Source organism: Symphalangus syndactylus, chromosome 3 (genome assembly GCF_028878055.3).
Source record: "Symphalangus syndactylus isolate Jambi chromosome 3, NHGRI_mSymSyn1-v2.1_pri, whole genome shotgun sequence".
NCBI lineage: Eukaryota > Metazoa > Chordata > Mammalia > Primates > Hylobatidae > Symphalangus > Symphalangus syndactylus.
In genome coordinates, this window is record NC_072425.2 from 12,667,054 (window position 1) to 12,684,943 (window position 17,890).

At 43.8% G+C, this 17,890-nt stretch overlaps 1 protein-coding gene across 3 annotated transcripts in view; it reads left to right on the forward strand.

Moving 5' to 3' along the window:
* The first annotated feature begins 12,212 nt into the window (after window positions 1–12,212).
* MED27 (mediator complex subunit 27) overlaps window positions 12,213–17,890 on the forward strand; it is a 231,849-nt gene continuing 226,171 nt past the window's right edge. For 2 of the 3 annotated variants that reach the window (XM_055270619.2, XM_055270620.2), the window contains exons 1-2: window positions 12,228–12,487; window positions 14,553–14,697. In XM_055270619.2, coding sequence (XP_055126594.1) covers window positions 12,285–12,487; window positions 14,553–14,697 — 348 coding nt within the window. In that variant the 5' untranslated portion in view covers window positions 12,228–12,284. Of the gene's footprint in view, window positions 12,488–14,552; window positions 14,698–17,890 lie in introns of all 3 variants that reach the window. The other variant, XM_055270618.2, reaches the window with a different exon arrangement.

Consider the following 17,890-nt stretch of genomic DNA (forward strand, 5'->3'; position numbering starts at 1 on the left):
GGCAGAAGGTGAAGACCAAAGTCACATCTTACGTGGCAGCAGGCAAGAGAGCTTGTGCAGGGGAATTCCCATTTATAAAACCATCAGACCTCATGAGACTTATTCACTATCACAAGAACAGCACGGGAGAGCCCCGCCACCATGATTCAATTACCTCCCACCTGGTCCCTCCCACGACATGTGGGAATTACGGAAGCCATAATTCAAGATGAGATTTGGGTGGGGACACAGCCAAACCACATCACTGTGTCTCTTTACCTTTCTTGAAAAATTGTGGCAATATACATATAACATAAAATTGGCCATCTTGATCCGTTTTGTGTGTACAGCTCAGCGGCATTAAGCATATTTCATCGTTGTCCAGCCATCACCACCACTCATCTCCAGAACTCTTTTCATCTTGTCAAACCAAAGCTCTGTCCCCATAAAACAACTCCCTATTCCTCTCTACTCTTAGCCCCTGGCATCCATCATTCTGCTTTCTATCTCTATGAATTTGACTACTCCAGGGACCTCTTAAACCTCTGTAAAGCCAGATTTGGCCAATATTTTGTTGGTTTTGTTTAAATTCCAAACTTTCTCTTCCTTCCACAACCTCTATTCTATGTTCTCTTCAGAGGTATGAATTTCACTGAAGACCAGACCCTGGCGGCCACCATTCTATACTTTCTGTCTCTATGAATTTGACTTCTTTTTTTTTTTTTTTTTTGAGACACAGTTTCACTCTGTTGCTCAGGCTGGAGTGCAGTGGCGTGATCTCAGCTCACTGCAACCTCCATCCCCTGGGTTCAAGCAATTCTCCTGTCTCAGCCTCCCGAGTAGCTGGGACTACAGGTGCCTGCCACTATGCCTGGCTGATTTTTGTATTTTTTTTAGTAGAGATGGGGTTTCACCATCTTGGCCAGGCTGGTCTTGAACTCCTGACCTCATCATCCACCCGCCTGGGCCTCCCAAAGTGCTGGGATTACAGGCGTGAGCCACTGTGCCTGGCCAATGAATTTGGCTTCTTTAGGTACCACACATAAGTGGAATCATACGGTATTTGTCCTTTAGTGCCTGGCTTAGTCACTTAGCATAATGTCTTCAAGGTCCATCCATGTTGTAAGATGTGTCATATTTCCTTTATCCTCAAGATTGAGTAATATTTCATTGTGTGTCTAGACCACATTTTGTTTACTCATTTGCTGGGTACTTGGGCGGCTTAGACCTTTTGGCTGTAGTGAATGATGCTGCTATGAACATAGGCATACAAATATCTCTTTGAGACCCTGCTTTCAATTCTTTGGGTATATATGCAGAAGTGGAATTGCTAGATCATATGGTAATTCTATTTTTAAATTTTTGAAGAACTGCCATACTGTTTTCCACAGTGGCTGTACCATTTTACATTCCCACCAATAGTGCACACAGTTCCAACTTCTCCACATCCTTGCCAATACTGGTTACTTTCTGTTTGTTTTTGTTTTTTGAGATGGAGTCTCACTCTGTCACCCTGGCTGGAGTGCAGTAACGCGATCTTGGCTCACTGCAACCTCCGCCTTCTGGGTTCAAGCGATTTTCCTGCCTCAGCCTCCCGAGTAGCTGGGACTCTAGGAGTGTGCCACCATGCTTGGCTAATTTTCCAGCACGCCCGGCTAATTTTCTTTCTTTTTTTTTAGTAGAGATGGGGTTTCACCATGTTGGCCAGGCTAGTCTCAAGCTCCTGACCTCAGGTGATCCACCCGCCCCAGCCTCCCAAAGTGCTGGGATTACAGGCGTGAGCCACCGCGCCCAGCTCTTTTTGTTTTTGATCATAGCCAGCCTAGTGGGTATGAGGCTCTTTGCCTTTTTAAACATGACTATTAGAAAACATGTAGCTCACATTCTATTTCTTCTTGCCAGCGGTGCTAACGGAAGCTGGAAAAGAAAGAAAAACTTGACCTCCTGGCCTCCTGTGCAGATAGAGGTGGCCATGTGACATTGTTCTGGCCAGTGAGGCATGAGCATGTCTGCTGGTGCCACCTCTTCTGCTTCCTCCTTCTTCCTGCCTATAATGCATCCTGCAACCATGAAGTGACAGAAATGAGGATGAGGTTAAGTGTGGTGGGGCAGACTGATGAAAGAGGAGACTTGCTGATGAACCCTGGCATCAGCCTCTCATTATGTATCTCCAGACCACGCATCATGCAAGACCATAAACTCTTCTCCCTTCAAACCACCTGTAGCTTTTTATGCATTTGTTAGTGTGGCCACACTTCTATAATGGGATCACTCCAAAAGTGGCAGAGCTGGGACTTGAGCACATGTCTGTCTGTCTGTCTGTCTGTCTCCTAAAGTCTCTCCACCTATATTAGTCTGTTTTCACATTGCTGATAAAGACATACCCAAGACTGGGTAATTTATAAAGAAAAAGAGGTTTGGCCGGGTGCAGTGTCTCACGCCTGTAATCCCAGCACTTTGGGAGGCCGAGGCGGGCAGATCGTGAGGTCAAGAGATCGAGACCATCCTGGCCAACATGATGAAACCCCGTCTCTACTAAAAAGACAAAAATTAGCTGGGCATGGTGGTGCATGCCTGTAGTCCCAGTTACTCAGGGGGCTGAGGCAGGAGAATTGCTTGAACCCAGGAGATGGATGTTGCAGTGAGCCGAGATCATGCCACTGCAACCCAGCCTGGCGACAGATTGAGACTCCATCTCGAAAAAAAAAAAAAAAAAGAAAGAAAAGAAAAGAAAAAGAGGTTTAATGGACTCACAGTTCCACGTGTCTGGGGAGGCTTCCCAATCATGGCAGAAGGTGAAAGGCACTTCTTACATGGTGGCAGGCAAAGAGAATGAGAGAATGAGACCCAAGTGAAAGGGGAAACCTCTTACAAAACCATCAGATCTCATGAGACTTATTCACTACCATGAGAACAGTGTGGGGGAACCACCCCCATAATTCAGTTATCTCCCACCAGGTCCCTCCCACAACATGTGGGAATTATGGGAGCTACAATTCAAGATGAGATTTGGGTGGGGACACAGCAAAACCATAACATCATCTCTCTCTCCACCTCTACCACCCACTGCCTCCCAATAATGGACTGGTGGTACCAGTGAGGTGAAAACCAGGCTCCTGGCTGTCCTCTGCATGATTACTCCCAAACAGGGAAGGCGTTTTCTAGCCAAATGGTGACCACACATCAATTGCAGGGAATGTGTCTACTTTACACACACACAGATTTACAAATTAGGATGTCCACAGCTGTATCATTTAAGGTAGGAAACCTAAGCCATCAGCAATAGGGAATTTGATAAATTCTGCAAAGCCATTGAATAGAATCTTTGATGGTCATTAAAATGATGTTTTGGAAGACTATTTTATGATAGAGTATTTAATCTATATTACGAAAGATGGAGGTCTCCAAATAGTATGATTCTAATTTTGTAAAAGAACGTATATTTGGAAATAATCAAAATGTGGAGTGGTAGGATTATACATAACTTGATTTTTTTTCTTTGTTTTTTTGAGACGAAGTCTCTTTCTGTCACCCAGGCTGGAGTGCAGTGGCTTGATCTCAGCTCACAGCAACCTCTGTCTCCTGGGCTCGAGCAATTTCTCCTGCCTCAGCCTCCCAAGTAGCTGGGATTATGGGCTTGCACCACCACACCCAGGTAATTTTTGTATTTTTAGTAGAGATGGAGTTTCACCATGTTGGCCAGGCTGGTCTCAAACTCCTGACTTCAGGTGATCCACCCATCTTGGCCTCCCAAAGTGCTGGGATTATAGGCATGAGCCACCATGCCTGGCCATATATATATATATGTATATATATTTGAGACAGAATCTCACTCTGTTGCCCAGGCTGGAGTGCAGTGGTGCCATCTTGGCTCACTGCAACCTCTGCCTCCCTGGCTCAAGCGAACCTCCTACCTCAGCCTCCTGAGCCTCCTGAATAGCTGGAACTAGAGGCAGGCACTACTGCATCTGGCTAATTTTTGTATTTTTTCTGGAGGCAGGGTTTCACCATGTTGCCCAGGCCTCAGCTCAACTGATCTCCCACCTTCGCCTCCCAAAATGCTGGGATTACAGGTGTGAGCCACCTCATCTGGCCTTAATTTTCTTACGTAGGCTTTTTCTATGGTTTCCCAGATTGCAAAGTAAGCATGTATTTTGTAATCAGGAAAGTAGAAAGCAACACATTAAGAAAAATAAGGCTCTTGCTTCAAGGTGAATGGACTGTTGCTTTGTCTGGAATCTCACGTGCTCCCTTTGTTGTCTTAAGGAGAGTTGGGGGAGGGAAAGCTAGAGAGGGTATTGGGAGGGGTAGGGGGAGCTGAATGGGAGCTCCTGAGACAAAAATCCTAGAGCTGCTCCTGCCCCATGTGCCCCGGCCTTCCCTGGGGCCCTGGAAGCTAGGCATTTGCCCTTTGCACCCAGGTGCTGGGTGAGGACTCCAGGTTTAGTAGCTTCTGATGCTGGCAGACCACTGACCCTCTTGATTAAAATGCACTATCCACATAACTCAGTAATAGAATTAAAAGGCAATTCCTCCCTCAAATGGGCTGCGGTTGAGGCTGCACAAACAACGCGTGTTTTGTTCCACTTTGATTTGGCCTAATGTGTTGGTAAAAGGGTCTGTTCCTGAGATGTCTTGTACTTAATTACGTATGAACATGGCAGAGAGTGGAGGCCCCTAACAACATGCCCAGTGGTTGATTAAAAGAGCATCCAAATGGGCAATCAATAATTTACTAAAATATTTAAAATACCTCCTGGCTTCCTGTGATGGGAAGAGTATGGCTCCTGTGTGTCCTTCGCTGGCTGTTCTGCAGGTGGAAGTCTCCCCTGCCTTTCTGATCTCTCTGCTTCTGAGCTTGCGCACATCTGCCCACTTTCTCCATAGCTAGACAGTAGACTTGCAAAAAGAGATCTGACCACATGACACCCCCTGCTTTAACCATCTATTGCATTTGCCCCACCCCTACCTACAGAGGGAAGCTGAGGATACACGACAGTTATTCCATTTATTTATTAAATGCCATCCAAGGCCCTTCTGGCTTCTTGCTGCAGGCTCCGCCCCTCCACACTCTATGCGGCTTCTGACTCTGGAGACTTTGCACTGGCCGGATGGTCCTCCCTTACCTCTACCCCCACTTCACCTGGTCAGCCCCTATGTACCTTGGCAGGTATGGCTCAAGCCTCCCCTCTCCAGGAGGATGCTCTGACCATACTCTCTAGGGACTCCACAATTCTCCACGTATGTCACTTACCTTGCACTTGAACCTCACTGTGTTTCATGTTCTGATCGTGTCTGCCTCCCCTACCAAGCTGTGGGAGGGTGCCATGAGAAGAGGAACACGTTCTACCTGGATCTTTATTTAATCCTTTTATTGGGTGGATACTCCCTAATAAATGAATGAATCAGGAATGCAGGAATCCTGGAATCCTGGCATGGTGGTTATGATCAGGGTTGACAGTTAAGGATTCCCTCTCTGTCCTTCTTGAACAAGTTCCTCAGAATCACCTACCCTTGGATTGTTAGCCCCAGAGGGCATTGGCTTTCTTATTCTCCAGCTGCAAGAACTGAGGCCTGGAGGGGTTAACTTATTCATCTGAGAGATACCAGTGGGGCCACAGGCCCTAGTCTATGAAGATTTCCTGACTTCCAGGGTCCGCTTTGTCCCTGGGATCATGTGGGTCATTGTCCTCATGGTAATCATCATCAGCATCAGCATCGTGTCAAAATCATCATAGGAAGGAAATAAGAGGAAAAGTTCAGAAAGGACTAAAAGAGGATTCTTTACCATACTTGTTTTAGATTAGTTATAATAAACCTGATTCTAAGCAATTTAAAAATGATGGTTGTTATGAGCCTTAACCAGGTAAACATGGAAGAACACAAAACCCACTTGAGATATTTTCGGTGATATTTATTGGGCTGTACCATTGACTCCCCAGAGGTTTAGCAAAATGTTGGGCACATTCAATATATATTTGTTGAGTGACTAAAACGAATGCCTACTATGTCCCCAGAACTGGATGCTTCCTTAATGTAATCATCAGAGCAACCTGCGAGGTCTTAAGTGTTATGCCACACTGATTACGACATGTGGCTTAGTTACGTTGTGGCTTATCTGAGGCAGATTTGATTTTAAATCTCTCTGGTGATATTCCAACCGTCGAATGCATTGCTCTGCACCTAGCGAATCCTTAATAATTATTAATTAATGAGGGTGCCTTCTCAGTCTGAATGCTTAAACCACATGCTCTCTGAATATGACGGGAGTTGCAGCATATTTTAATTAAATACTGACAACTTTAATTCTGATTGCTCATTCTAATACTCCTGAGCTAATAGCACCAAGCTAATGGCTTGTTCATTTTGGAAGATATTAACAGCGGAGCGCTGCCTTTTACCCAAACATAAGATCATAATAATTAAAATCTGATATTGCTCAAAATGAACTCCTTTAAAGTAATTTATATCCCACAAACACACACAGATGCAGGCATGCAGGTGCCAACATTCCCAAGAATTTACGACCCCTTAGAGAAACTCTGTCCATTCCTTTCCAAAATGAAAACTTTTCTATTGACGTGATAAAAGACTCCTTACTAGGTTCAGGGGAAATGTGTATTTCCACTGATCAATTTCTGAGTTTCCCAGAAGAGGGGAGCCACAGAGAAATCCTGAAAACTAATGGCTGTGGGAGGAAAGTCTATTTGTACTTTACTGCACCAATCAGAGTCTAAACCAATGAATCAGAGAGTGAGACAAAGAAAAATCTTATTGTATGTGTGAGACTAAGCATGAGGGAGAGATGGGATCTGCATACACAAAGAGATGGAATAATTTGGAGAGAGGATCCAGACAGCAAATATAACGTATTGCATTAATTAATTGTTTCCACCAACTTATATTGAGTGCTTATTGAGTCCCAGGCATTGGACACCCAATGGTGTTTGTGCTAGGGTATGATCCTTAATGAGAGGTTCATGTTTGGGCTTGGGAGGGTGGTGCTATGAACCCCCGAAATTGTATGTAAAATCTCATGTTTATGGGCATATATGGGTGAGGGTAGAAATAGATTGGTACTTTTTTTTTTCCTGGGGACAAAATATACAGCACGAGTCACATTTTCTAATCCTTCAGGAATCCCCAAAAGGTAAGTAATTATGATAATAGAATTCGCCTCCTCTACTCTTTTCCTAGAAAGAATGGACAAACCAAAGCCAAAACCAAAACAAGCCAACGAACACAGATATTTCTCTACTTTTACTTCCTTTACTCTGGTAAAGTTAAAAAATATTTTCTTTTTTTTTTTTTTTTTTTTTTTTTTTTTTTTTTTTTTTGAGACGGAGTCTCGCTCTGTCGCCCAGGCTGGAGTGCAGTGGCGCAATCTCGGCTCACTGCAAGCTCCGCCTCCCGGGTTCACGCCATTCTCCTGCCTCAGCCTCTCCGAGTAGCTGGGACTACAGGCGCCCGCCACCACGCCCGGCTAATTTTTTGTACTTTTAGTAGAGACGGGGTTTCACCGTGGTCTCGATCTCCTGACCTCATGATCCGCCCGCCTCGGCCTCCCAAAGTGCTGGGATTACAAGCGTGAGCCACCGCGCCCGGCTAAAAAATATTTTCTACCAAAACCTTAGGAAAGAGCCTTACCCCTACATTCCAAAGGTGATAAAAAGGTCACCAAGGCCAGGGGCGGTGGCTCACGACTATAATCCCGGCACTTTGGGAGGCGGAGGCAGGCGGATCACCTGAGGCTGGGAGTTCAAGACAAGCCTGGCCAACATGGTGAAATCACATCTCTACTAAAAATACAAAAACTAGCAGGGCATGGTGGCGTGCCCCTGTAATCCCAGCTACTTGGGAGGCTGAGCAGGAGAATTGCTTGAACCTTGGAGGCGGAGGTTGCAGTGAACTGAGATTGCGCCACTGCACTCCGGCCTGGGCAACAGAGCGAGACTCATCTCAAAAGAAAAAAAAAAAGCCACCAAATATAGTGAATTATGGGATACAATTCATTGACAAGCTATTAGCAAAAAGGTCATGTCATTAGAGATCATTTGAACTAATAATCCCATTGCTAATCCTTGCTTGAGTCTCTGTAAAGAATTCTCAGTAGGATGAGAAGCATAAGTCACAGACATCTTCTCCTAACAGCTGTGCTTTTCTGAGTGTTTATTATCTACCAAGCATTATTTCAAAAGCTTCACCTGCAAGGTGTTATTAAACCTCACAGCTATTTTATGAAGATAGGTATTATTACCAGTCTGTTTTATAGACAAGGAAACAGATTCAGGGAGGTTCAATAACTTGTTAAAGCTCCACAGCTAGAAGTTTTCTGTTATCTTCATCCCTTCCCTTAAGAAAAGCTATAAATGACCACACTGTAAAGGTGAGCTAGATGTCAAGAAATGGAAGCAACTATCTAATCTCAAGACAAAACAGCTTTCTTGCAAGAGACAGTTAATTAATTTAAATAGTGTTTAATAGTTGGTTTGTGAGGGCCCAGTTTCTTAGCAGAATTCATCTTTGTGTTTCCAGAACAGAGGATTTGAACCGAGGTGGTGCAGTCAGGTTGGGAGGAAGTGGGGAATTTTTTTGAGACAGAGTCTTGCTCTGTCGCCCAGACTGGAGTGCAGTGGCACGACCTTGGCTCACTGCAAACTCCACCTACTGTGTTCAAGCGATTCTCCCGCCTCAGCCTTCCGAGTAGCTGGATTACAGGCACGTGCCACCATGCCAGACTAAGTTTTGTGCACACCCGGCTAAGTTTTGTATGTTTTAGTAGAGACGGGGTTTCACCATGTTGGCCAGGCTGGTCTCAAACTCCTGACCTTAAGTGACCTGCTCTCCTCGGCCTCCCAAAGTGCTGGGATTACAAGCGTGAGCCACCGCACTTGGCCTGGAAGAGGGGAATTATTAAGGAGGTGGAACTGAGGTGAACTATCCGATTTCAAAATCCTTGTCAGCAAAGCCTGGCTGAACTGAAGATTTTTCTTACCATCTAGACGGTGGTTTAGACTTTCCCTGCCTCTTAAGGATGGCTTTTTTTTTTTTTTTTTTGGAGATGGAGTTTCACTCTTGTTGCCCAGGTTGGAGTGCAATGGCGTGATCTCGGCTCACCACAACCTCCGCCTCCAGGGTTCAAGCTATTCTCCTGATTCAGCCTTCCTAGTAGCTAGGATTAGAGGCATATGCCACCACGCCCAGCTGATTTTGTATTTTTAGTAGAGACAGGGTTTCTCCATATTGGTCAGGCTGGTCTCAAACTCCCGACTTCAGGTGATCCTCCCACCTTGACCTCCCAAAGTGCTCGGATTACAGGCATGAGATGAGCCACCGCGCCTGGCCTGGATGTCCATTTAAAACAACTTATTTTGACATAATTTCATACTTGCAAGAATAATACAAAGTATTCCTGTATACCCTTCACCCAGATTCTGTGTCTGTTGACATTTTACCACATCTGCTTTCTCCTTCTCTCTCCAAATAAACATATTCATTTTATTTTCTTTTTCATGTAGACATAATAATGCTCTTTTTTCTCTCCAGGGTGTATTTCCCCCAAAACAAAGACATCCTCTTCCATAACCACAATACAATGAACAAAATCATGAAATTATCAATGATATGGTTTGGCTCTATGTCCCACCCAAATCTCATGTCAAATTGTAGTCCCCAGTGTTGGAGGAAGGGCCTGATGGGAAGTGATTGGATCATGGAGGCGGATGGATCATGGAGGTGGATTTCCCCCTTGCTGTTCTCGTGATAGTGAGTGAGTTCTCACGAGATCTAGTTGTTTAAAAGTGTGTGGCACCTCCTCCTCATTCACACTTCAGCCATGTAAGATGTGCCTGCTTCCTGTCACCTTCTGCCATAATTGAAAGCGTCCTGGGGCCTCTCCAGTCATGGTACCTGTACAGCCAGCAGAAACATAAGCCAGTTAAACCTCTTTTCTTTATTAATTACCTAGTCTCAGGTATTTCTTTATAGCAGTTCAAGAACAGACCAATACAATCACTGATAAAATACTGTTACTCATCTACAGATCTTACTGAGATTTCACCAGTTGTCCCAATCGTATCAGCAAAAGAAGATCCTAGCTCACACATTGCACTCAGTTGTCACAGCTCTTTGGTTTCCTTTAATCTGGAAGAATTTCTCAGCCTTCATGTCTTTCATGACACAGATATATATATAATTTTTTTTTTTTTGAGACTGAATCTCGCTCTTGTTGCCCAGGCTGGAGTGCAATGACACAATCTTGGCTCACTGCAACCTCCACCTCCCAGGTTCAAGCAATTTTCCTGCCTCAGCCTCCCGAGTAGCTGTGATTACAGGTGCCCACCACCATGCCCAGTTAATTTTTTGTCTTTTTAGTAGAGACGGGGTTTCACTATGTTGGCCAGGCTGGTCTCGAACTCCTGACTTCAAATAATCCACCCACCTTGGCCTCCCAAAGTGCTGGGATTACAGGTGTGAGCCACCATGTCTGGCCTGACACAGATATTTCTTGAAAAAGTACAGGTCAGTCAGTTATTTTGTCACGTTTTTCAGTTTGAGTTCTACTGATGTCCTGATTCGATTCAGGTTATGCACTGCTGGCACGAATATCACGGAGGTCATGTTGTGCTCTTTCCAGTGCATTGTATCAGGAGGTGCACAACATGTCCCGTCACTGGTGATGTTGAACTTGGCCTTTTGTTTAAGCTGGTGTCTGCCATGTTTCTCCACTGTGAAGTCACTATTAAGTCACTATCCATCCCCCCTTATTTTTACATTAATGAATTGTTTAAAATTTTTGGTAAAATATGCATAATATAAAGTCAACCATTTTCGCTGTTTTTAAGTGTCCAGTTCTGTGGCATTAAGTATAAGCATATTGTTGTACAGCCATCACCACCATGCAGCTGTAAAACTTTTCCAAGTCTGTACTCTTTAAGTACAGACTTAAATATGGCCCTTTGCAATATTATGCTGAAATCTTCCTCTCTACAGCTTTCCTACAACTGATTCTTGTTATTGCCGCTAGTTAACCAAGGAGGACTCTTGTCTTGGGTTGACATGAAGGTGAGTTGAAGGTCACAATCATGACCTACCTCCTTCTCTCCTCTTCTCTGCTCCAAGCTATGCAACCCCAGCTCCTCTAAGGAAAGAACATGAGGACTTGGGCAGGTTCCCTTTAGTAAAAAGATAATAAATTTTCAGAAACCTGTCTACAGCCAACAGGACAAAGAGACATTTAATTTTTCCATAAAGCCAGATTTGGCCAACATTTTGTTGGTTTTGTTTAAATTCCAAACCTTCTCTTTCTTCCACAACCTCTATGCTATGTATGTTATTTTCAGAGGTGTGTGCTTCACTGCAAACCAGCCACCATTCTACTTTCTGTCTCTAACATTTTGACTACTCTAAGCACCTCATATAAGTGGAGTCACACAGAATTTTGTCTTTTTGTGACTGGCTTATTTCACTTAGCATAATGTCTTCAAGTTTCCTCCAGGTAGCATATGTCAGAATTTTCTTGCTTAAGCCTGAAGAATATTTCATTGTATGCCAGTATCACATTTTGTTTATTCATCAGTTTATGGACACTTGGGTTGCCCCTGCCTTTTGGCTATTTGGTGAATAATGCTGTTATGAACATGTGTACAAGTATTGAGTCCCTGCTTTCGCTTCTTTTGGGTATATGCCCAGAAGTGGAATCTCTGGATCATTATTTTCCTCTTCTTAATTAATAAGCATCTTGGAGGACGATACTTTGAGATTACCTTAAAAACCTGTTATTTTTCTAACACTTTCACCCACTAGTTTTAGCATCCATGGATTTCTATCTGAATCAATTATTCTAATGGTTGTCAAATGGCAATTTTCTAATTCCATCACTCTTTCTGCATTTATGAGTTGGCATTCTATTGGAAAGAAGAAACTTTCCTTCTCCCAGCTTTATTTACGAATATGGACTCATTTTATTGAATGGGCTATGCTCCTTTCCTTTTTACACTATTGCTCTGAGCAATTCTTTTCCCTATGATTCCCCAGAGTGCAAGTTTGGGGAAATGCGGGAACTTTCTGTATTTCTTTGTCACCATTAAGCAAACCGAGAGTGCAACCTGACTTCCCCAAGTTGAGAAAAATCACTTTCCTGCCCACTCATTAGTTTAGCTCAAGTGGAAACCCTTTTTCGAAAGTGCTTTCTGGGTAGCGCCGCGCGAACTGCATTTCCCAGAGGTCTTCGGAGTTGCGTCATCAGCGAGCGCGGCTTTTTGCTGGCGAAGCCGGCTTTGGAGAGCTGCTGTGGCGGCGGCAACATGGCGGACGTGATAAATGTCAGTGTGAACCTGGAGGCCTTTTCCCAGGCCATTAGTGCCATCCAGGCGCTGCGCTCCAGCGTGAGCAGGGTGTTCGACTGCCTGAAGGATGGGATGCGGAACAAGGAGACGCTGGAGGGCCGGGAGAAGGCCTTTATTGCGCACTTCCAGGACAACTTACATTCGGTCAACCGGGACCTCAAGTAGGTACCGGCTGAAGGGGCCGGGGTCGGGGACCGGCCCCGCTCCGACCCTGCCCCTACGTCGCTCGAGTCTTCCCAGGCAGGGGCTGTTCTCCATTTCCCTTGATCCTTGTTCTTTCTCTTCGTGTTCTCCAAGCCTCTGCCTGCCCCTCAGGGACACCTTAACACCATCCCCGCTTTCTCGTCTCGCTTCTCCTGGCCTCCTGGTCCTGTTTGTCTCCCGCCATCCTCGACCTCTTCTGTGGCGGTTCCATTCCTGACAAGGAGGCATGCTTTTCCCATGAACTTCCACTTCTCTGAGCTTGGCAGGTTTCTCACCTGTAGGCCCTCTGTGCCCCATCACGTCTGATCCGAATGTAGTGATACTACAGACAGGACCTGGTCAGTCGGCTCCAAACCCAAGTGCATCCGATCTGATTAGCCCCAATTCCCCGGCCCTGAACTTGGACTTCATCAGTTCACCACCACCCACCCGCAACCACGACGGAACAGGCCAGGCCTTGAGCTATCTTCACCTTCTCCCCTACCCTCTCCCAAACCACCTGATCAGTTTCCTCACTCCCACTCTCACTGCTCCTGTTCAGTTCCTTCCGCAGTAGAGACCTACTCTCTAATCTCTTAACCAGTTTAGTTACTTATGCTTAACGCCCCTGCTTCTTAATTTGTAGTCTTTTAGGGTTAAGGATTCCACTTTTCGTCCTCTTTCTTTCAAAGCACCTTCTTCACTTATACTTTATAAGTGTTGTAAGAATTAAACGAGAGCATGTTTGTAAAGGGCCTGGCACATAGTAGGCACTTATTGATTGCTTAGGTCCTGAACTTGCCTTCTCTTTTATAAGAGAGTCAGCCCTTCCCAGGAAGGTTAGAATTTCAGGATTTTTGCCATTTACTTCTCAGAACTGACCTGAGTAGGGGAAAGCATTTGGTGAGCTAGTCATCCTTTGATTTCTGGACTGGTTGGATTTTTGTTTTTTCAACTTGGTCTCCTTAGTAACCAGATGGAAAGAGGAGGTAGGATGGAGGAGGAGGAGGAGGAGGTGGCCAAATGATGGGTGCCTTTTTGTTTTCCCCCTAAGTAGTTGCCATAAATCACACACCCCTCCTCAACGCCCACACCCGCTTGCTGTTCTCTGGCATAGCGCGGAGCACCAGTTAATACTTTCCCTGCTTCAGGGGATGCACTGGCTATTCTTCCCTATCTTCTGTTTTCTTTCCATTTTCTCTCCGAGTTACTTCCCTTTGTAATGTTCAGGATATTATAACCCTTCACCATTTTAAATAGAAACGTTAAGAGTGCTGACATTATCCTTTTGCCTTCTTAAATCTTTGTACAGTAGTGCCAAGAAGAAGGTGGCTGATGATTCCAAAATGAATGTGGCATAAGAAGCTGTTCCTAGAGAGTCTTTTGTTGGTAGTTTGGGACTGGCCCCTCAGAACGTACTCCTGGAATGTGCTCTTGTTGGCTCGCTTTCCCAAGCTTCTCGAGGGTTTTCCTGCTAGACTGAAGTGTGTTTGTTTGACACAGCCCCCTCGGTGGTGCCTTTCCATTCCATTTGTTTATTTTATCTCTTCTTTGTTTTGTTAAGTTTTACCATCTGTGAAGCATCATGTACAAATCTATCCCTATGTGAATGATAAATAATCGTCATTTATTCAGGTACTTGCTGTTCTGCCAAGTGTGATGATCTGCACTTGGGTCTGAAAACTCTTAGTGAGAGGCAGTGTTATACCACATTTCACAATTCCAGAAAGTCTCCTCCCCACTGCAGAGATGAATTTGAGTTGTTAAATTCTGATTATGGGAGTCTTATTGATTCTAATGCCCTTACCTTTTTTTTCCTCCTTTGGAATGGCACCAGAAGCTCTGTTTTAAAGTCAGATAAACTCTCATTTGGGGTTTTTTTTTTTTAAGTGTCCCAAATATTTTTTTAACCTTTCAAAAAGTATTTCTTCTTAAGGGACTTCTGATGGATGGTTTGAAGAGCAGTCTTTGATCCTGGGGGCTGGCTTTACCCTGGAGTGTAAGTGGGCTTAGGTTTATTTGCCTTATCTCTTTGCTTTTCAGTGAGCTGGAACGTCTGAGCAATCTGGTAGGCAAGCCATCTGAGAACCATCCTCTTCATAACAGTGGGCTCTTAAGCCTGGATCCTGTGCAGGACAAAACTCCTCTCTATAGTCAACTCCTTCAAGCATATAAGTGGTCAAACAAGGTAAGGGAGATGTAATAAATGGAGCTAATATATGGAAAGCCAAGTTTTCTTATATTCCATAAATGCAGAAAGCAAGAGTAAGTTTTTATTGCTTTTCATGTTCTTGATTCAGCATGGGGTTATGGAGTTGGAAGTTGTAGAATTTTTCTGTAACCTATTTTGTAGTCCTTTGAAGTCTTTGGGGATGCATGATGCTCAGGTGATTACGTATTAAAAATTCTAACTCAGGTGTATTTAACCTGGAGACTGGGTATAGGGAGCAACTCTTATGAACCCCTTAAAATTATATGCAGTATGTTGTGGTATGTGCATGTATATCTGGGGAAGGCTTCCTAGCTTTCATCAGGTTCGCAGAGGAATCTGTGGCCCCCAGGAGGTGTCTAAATGTTTAGCTGCGCACATTATGTTCTTGTATTGTCTTTTCCTCTGTCACAGATGGATGAGCATCACTAGAATACCGTTTGTTAGATGACTCTCTAATTACTTAGATGCCACCTAAGGGAGATTGTTCTTAACATGCTCTGTAGAGTTTGATATTCATGGGTTCTTTCAGCAGGCAGGCCTGTGGCAGAGACCCTAGGACAGCTGTAAGTGGCAAACTAAACTGTAGTTGAAAAATAACAGAAACAATTAGGCTCATGAATCTGGAAATGGTTCGTTTGTTTACTAACAAGTTCCTTTTGTTTGGGTGCTATGTGTTGTGGCGTGCATGTGTGTATGGGCTTTTTATGTTGATAGGGAACTAGAATATATATTTTAGGAATGATTTTGGAAGCTTTTTTATTATACTGTGCTGCCTCTTTGACTGATTGTTGTGAGAATTGTTGGTTGTTTAACTGTATGCAGGGTTGTGCCCCCTCCAGTAATCCATCGTCATTTTCCTCTTTTCTGTGGGTTTTTTTCCCCTTAGGTCTTGGATGAGAGATAAACCTTGGGAGTTTTTCTGGTGTGCAGAATTTTTTCTTTGAATTTCTCTTTGAGGGTGTTTTAGTATTCTTTGGTTTGAAGTGGAACTGTGGGAGCTGCATTTGTGATTTAGGAAGGTGATTTATCATGGGTTACTAAAGAAAGAACTTGAACCTTGAATGCATACATTTAGCCCGTAAGGCCTTTCCCCAAAACTCTGGGCTGCCAGTGACAGAAACCCAGCTGGGTCTAAATTTAGCCAAAAAAAAAAAAAAAAAAAAAAAAGCATGGGGGCCTTCATTGGTTCAAGGAACTAAAATGTTCAGGGAGTTACTTGTCTGTGACTGAGCTCGGGAGGATCAGGGTGCTCGCATGGTGTGGCAGGAACATCACTCTCCTGCCCTCCCTAGGACTGCTTTCCCGTCTTGTCCTGATGCTCTCCAAGGGGTAAAAAACATGGCTCGACAGTTGTGGGTGTACATAGTTCTTATACCTGGTGACCTCCCAGTGTCCATGTCAGGCTCTGAAAAAGGATTCTGGCCCAAACTTGATAGGTGCCCTCTGAGATGATTCACTGCATCCGTGGGTGGGATCCTCAGCTCAGAGCACCTGAAACACAGGAAATGGGGTTCCTTGGAGTTGGGAGAGAGGGAGTTTCCAGAAGGGATGGATGCAGGGCAGATGAAGAAATCACAGATGTCTGTTGCGGCTTTTTAGGCCAGACATGGGACTGTTCCAGCTCTACACAGATAGGTGTTTGGAAAAGGAAGCCATGTTGATGTATCCCATGGGTAAAGTTCTCAAAATAGGCTACAGTAACAAGGGCTATTCAGTGGTGAGAAGATTCAGGCTGATCTCAAAACCATGAGTGAGTGGGACACTTCGTGGAAATGACTAGTCTTACATTGAAGTGATGACACTGAACTTTTGAATGAAGGTAGTTTAATCACTGAATTGTTCTACTATTGGAAGTTCCTACTTCAACCCCCACCCTTGCCCCACAGTGGAAAATAGATTGTATTAAGGAAAAGAAATGTTATGTATGTGGAACTTCTTGTGCTGGAAATGCTACAGGTTAAAAATATCTGTATGCATTTATCCCAGATTATAAATCTCATATGAGCAATGTGAGGAGGTGTCGAGGTTGTAGCCATGTCCCCGGCCTGCTGAGGTTAAGCATCTGTAAAAGAACTATGTTCTTTCACCAGCACAAGAGAACAATTAAGAGACTCAGCCCGTTATTTTAGAGGTGCGCATACTGAGGTCCAGTAAACTGACCTGTTTATAGCTCCCCAAGCTAGACCAGAATTTGGGTTTCCTGACCTGGTTCAGTGTTCTTTCTTCTAAAACTTGATGGTTTAGTCCAGTTTTGCTTAAGGTTTTCAACTGTAGAAAACATTTTTTTCCACATTTACTTGCATCCTGGAAACAATTCACATTATATTTTATTCATGAAACTGTATGTATTTTTCTAATTTTTAGTGATTTATCAAAGGGTGGAGATGGTACATGGATTCTTAACCTATTGCTCTTTCTAGGGCAGACATCACTAATCAACCATTGCATTCTTTCCTGTTGAGGCTGTGTGTATATTGGCTTAGAATCCTTGTAACTCTCTGTTCTGGCGCTAGGCAGCCACTGCCAATTATTCAGAGGAGGGTGGCAAGGAAAACATGTTTTTTATTTCTGTTATAGCAGATAATGTCGTATGTGACTATTACTTATTTATACCTTACCTTTTTCTAGAAGGGATTTAAAGTAGATTATAAGAATACACAAAACCCTGAAAGAAAAGAGGGAGAACAAGGATGAGGATGCCTATATACATTTCTTTAATAAACACAAAAAGTAGCCTCAAGAAATAAGCCAGTACTCTAATTTCCAGCTGGGGACATAGAAGAAGCAAACAATTAATTATATGTGTTTATCTTGCCTTTCCTACAAATGAAAAGAGCTTTTTAATTGCTAAAGCTTTCATCGTTCATCATTTTACCCTCAAAGAGTTTAAACCAGTAAGTGCGTTAATATGTTAAGTGAAGTTTGGGGTAACTCGCCAATGTCAGCGCTATGCGCTATTGGCTAAGAATTGAAGGACATATGAGAAGGGCTTTGATACCCATCCATTATGAGATGAACTTTCTGTTTTATGTGCTGTTGGCCATAGAAAAGTCTCGTTCATGCTTAATGACTAATTATTTTCTTTAGGGGATTTTGTAATTTTTGTAAAGTCAGTTGGAATATTAATTACATGGTACTTGGCATAATTGTTAGAATAACACGTTTAAAA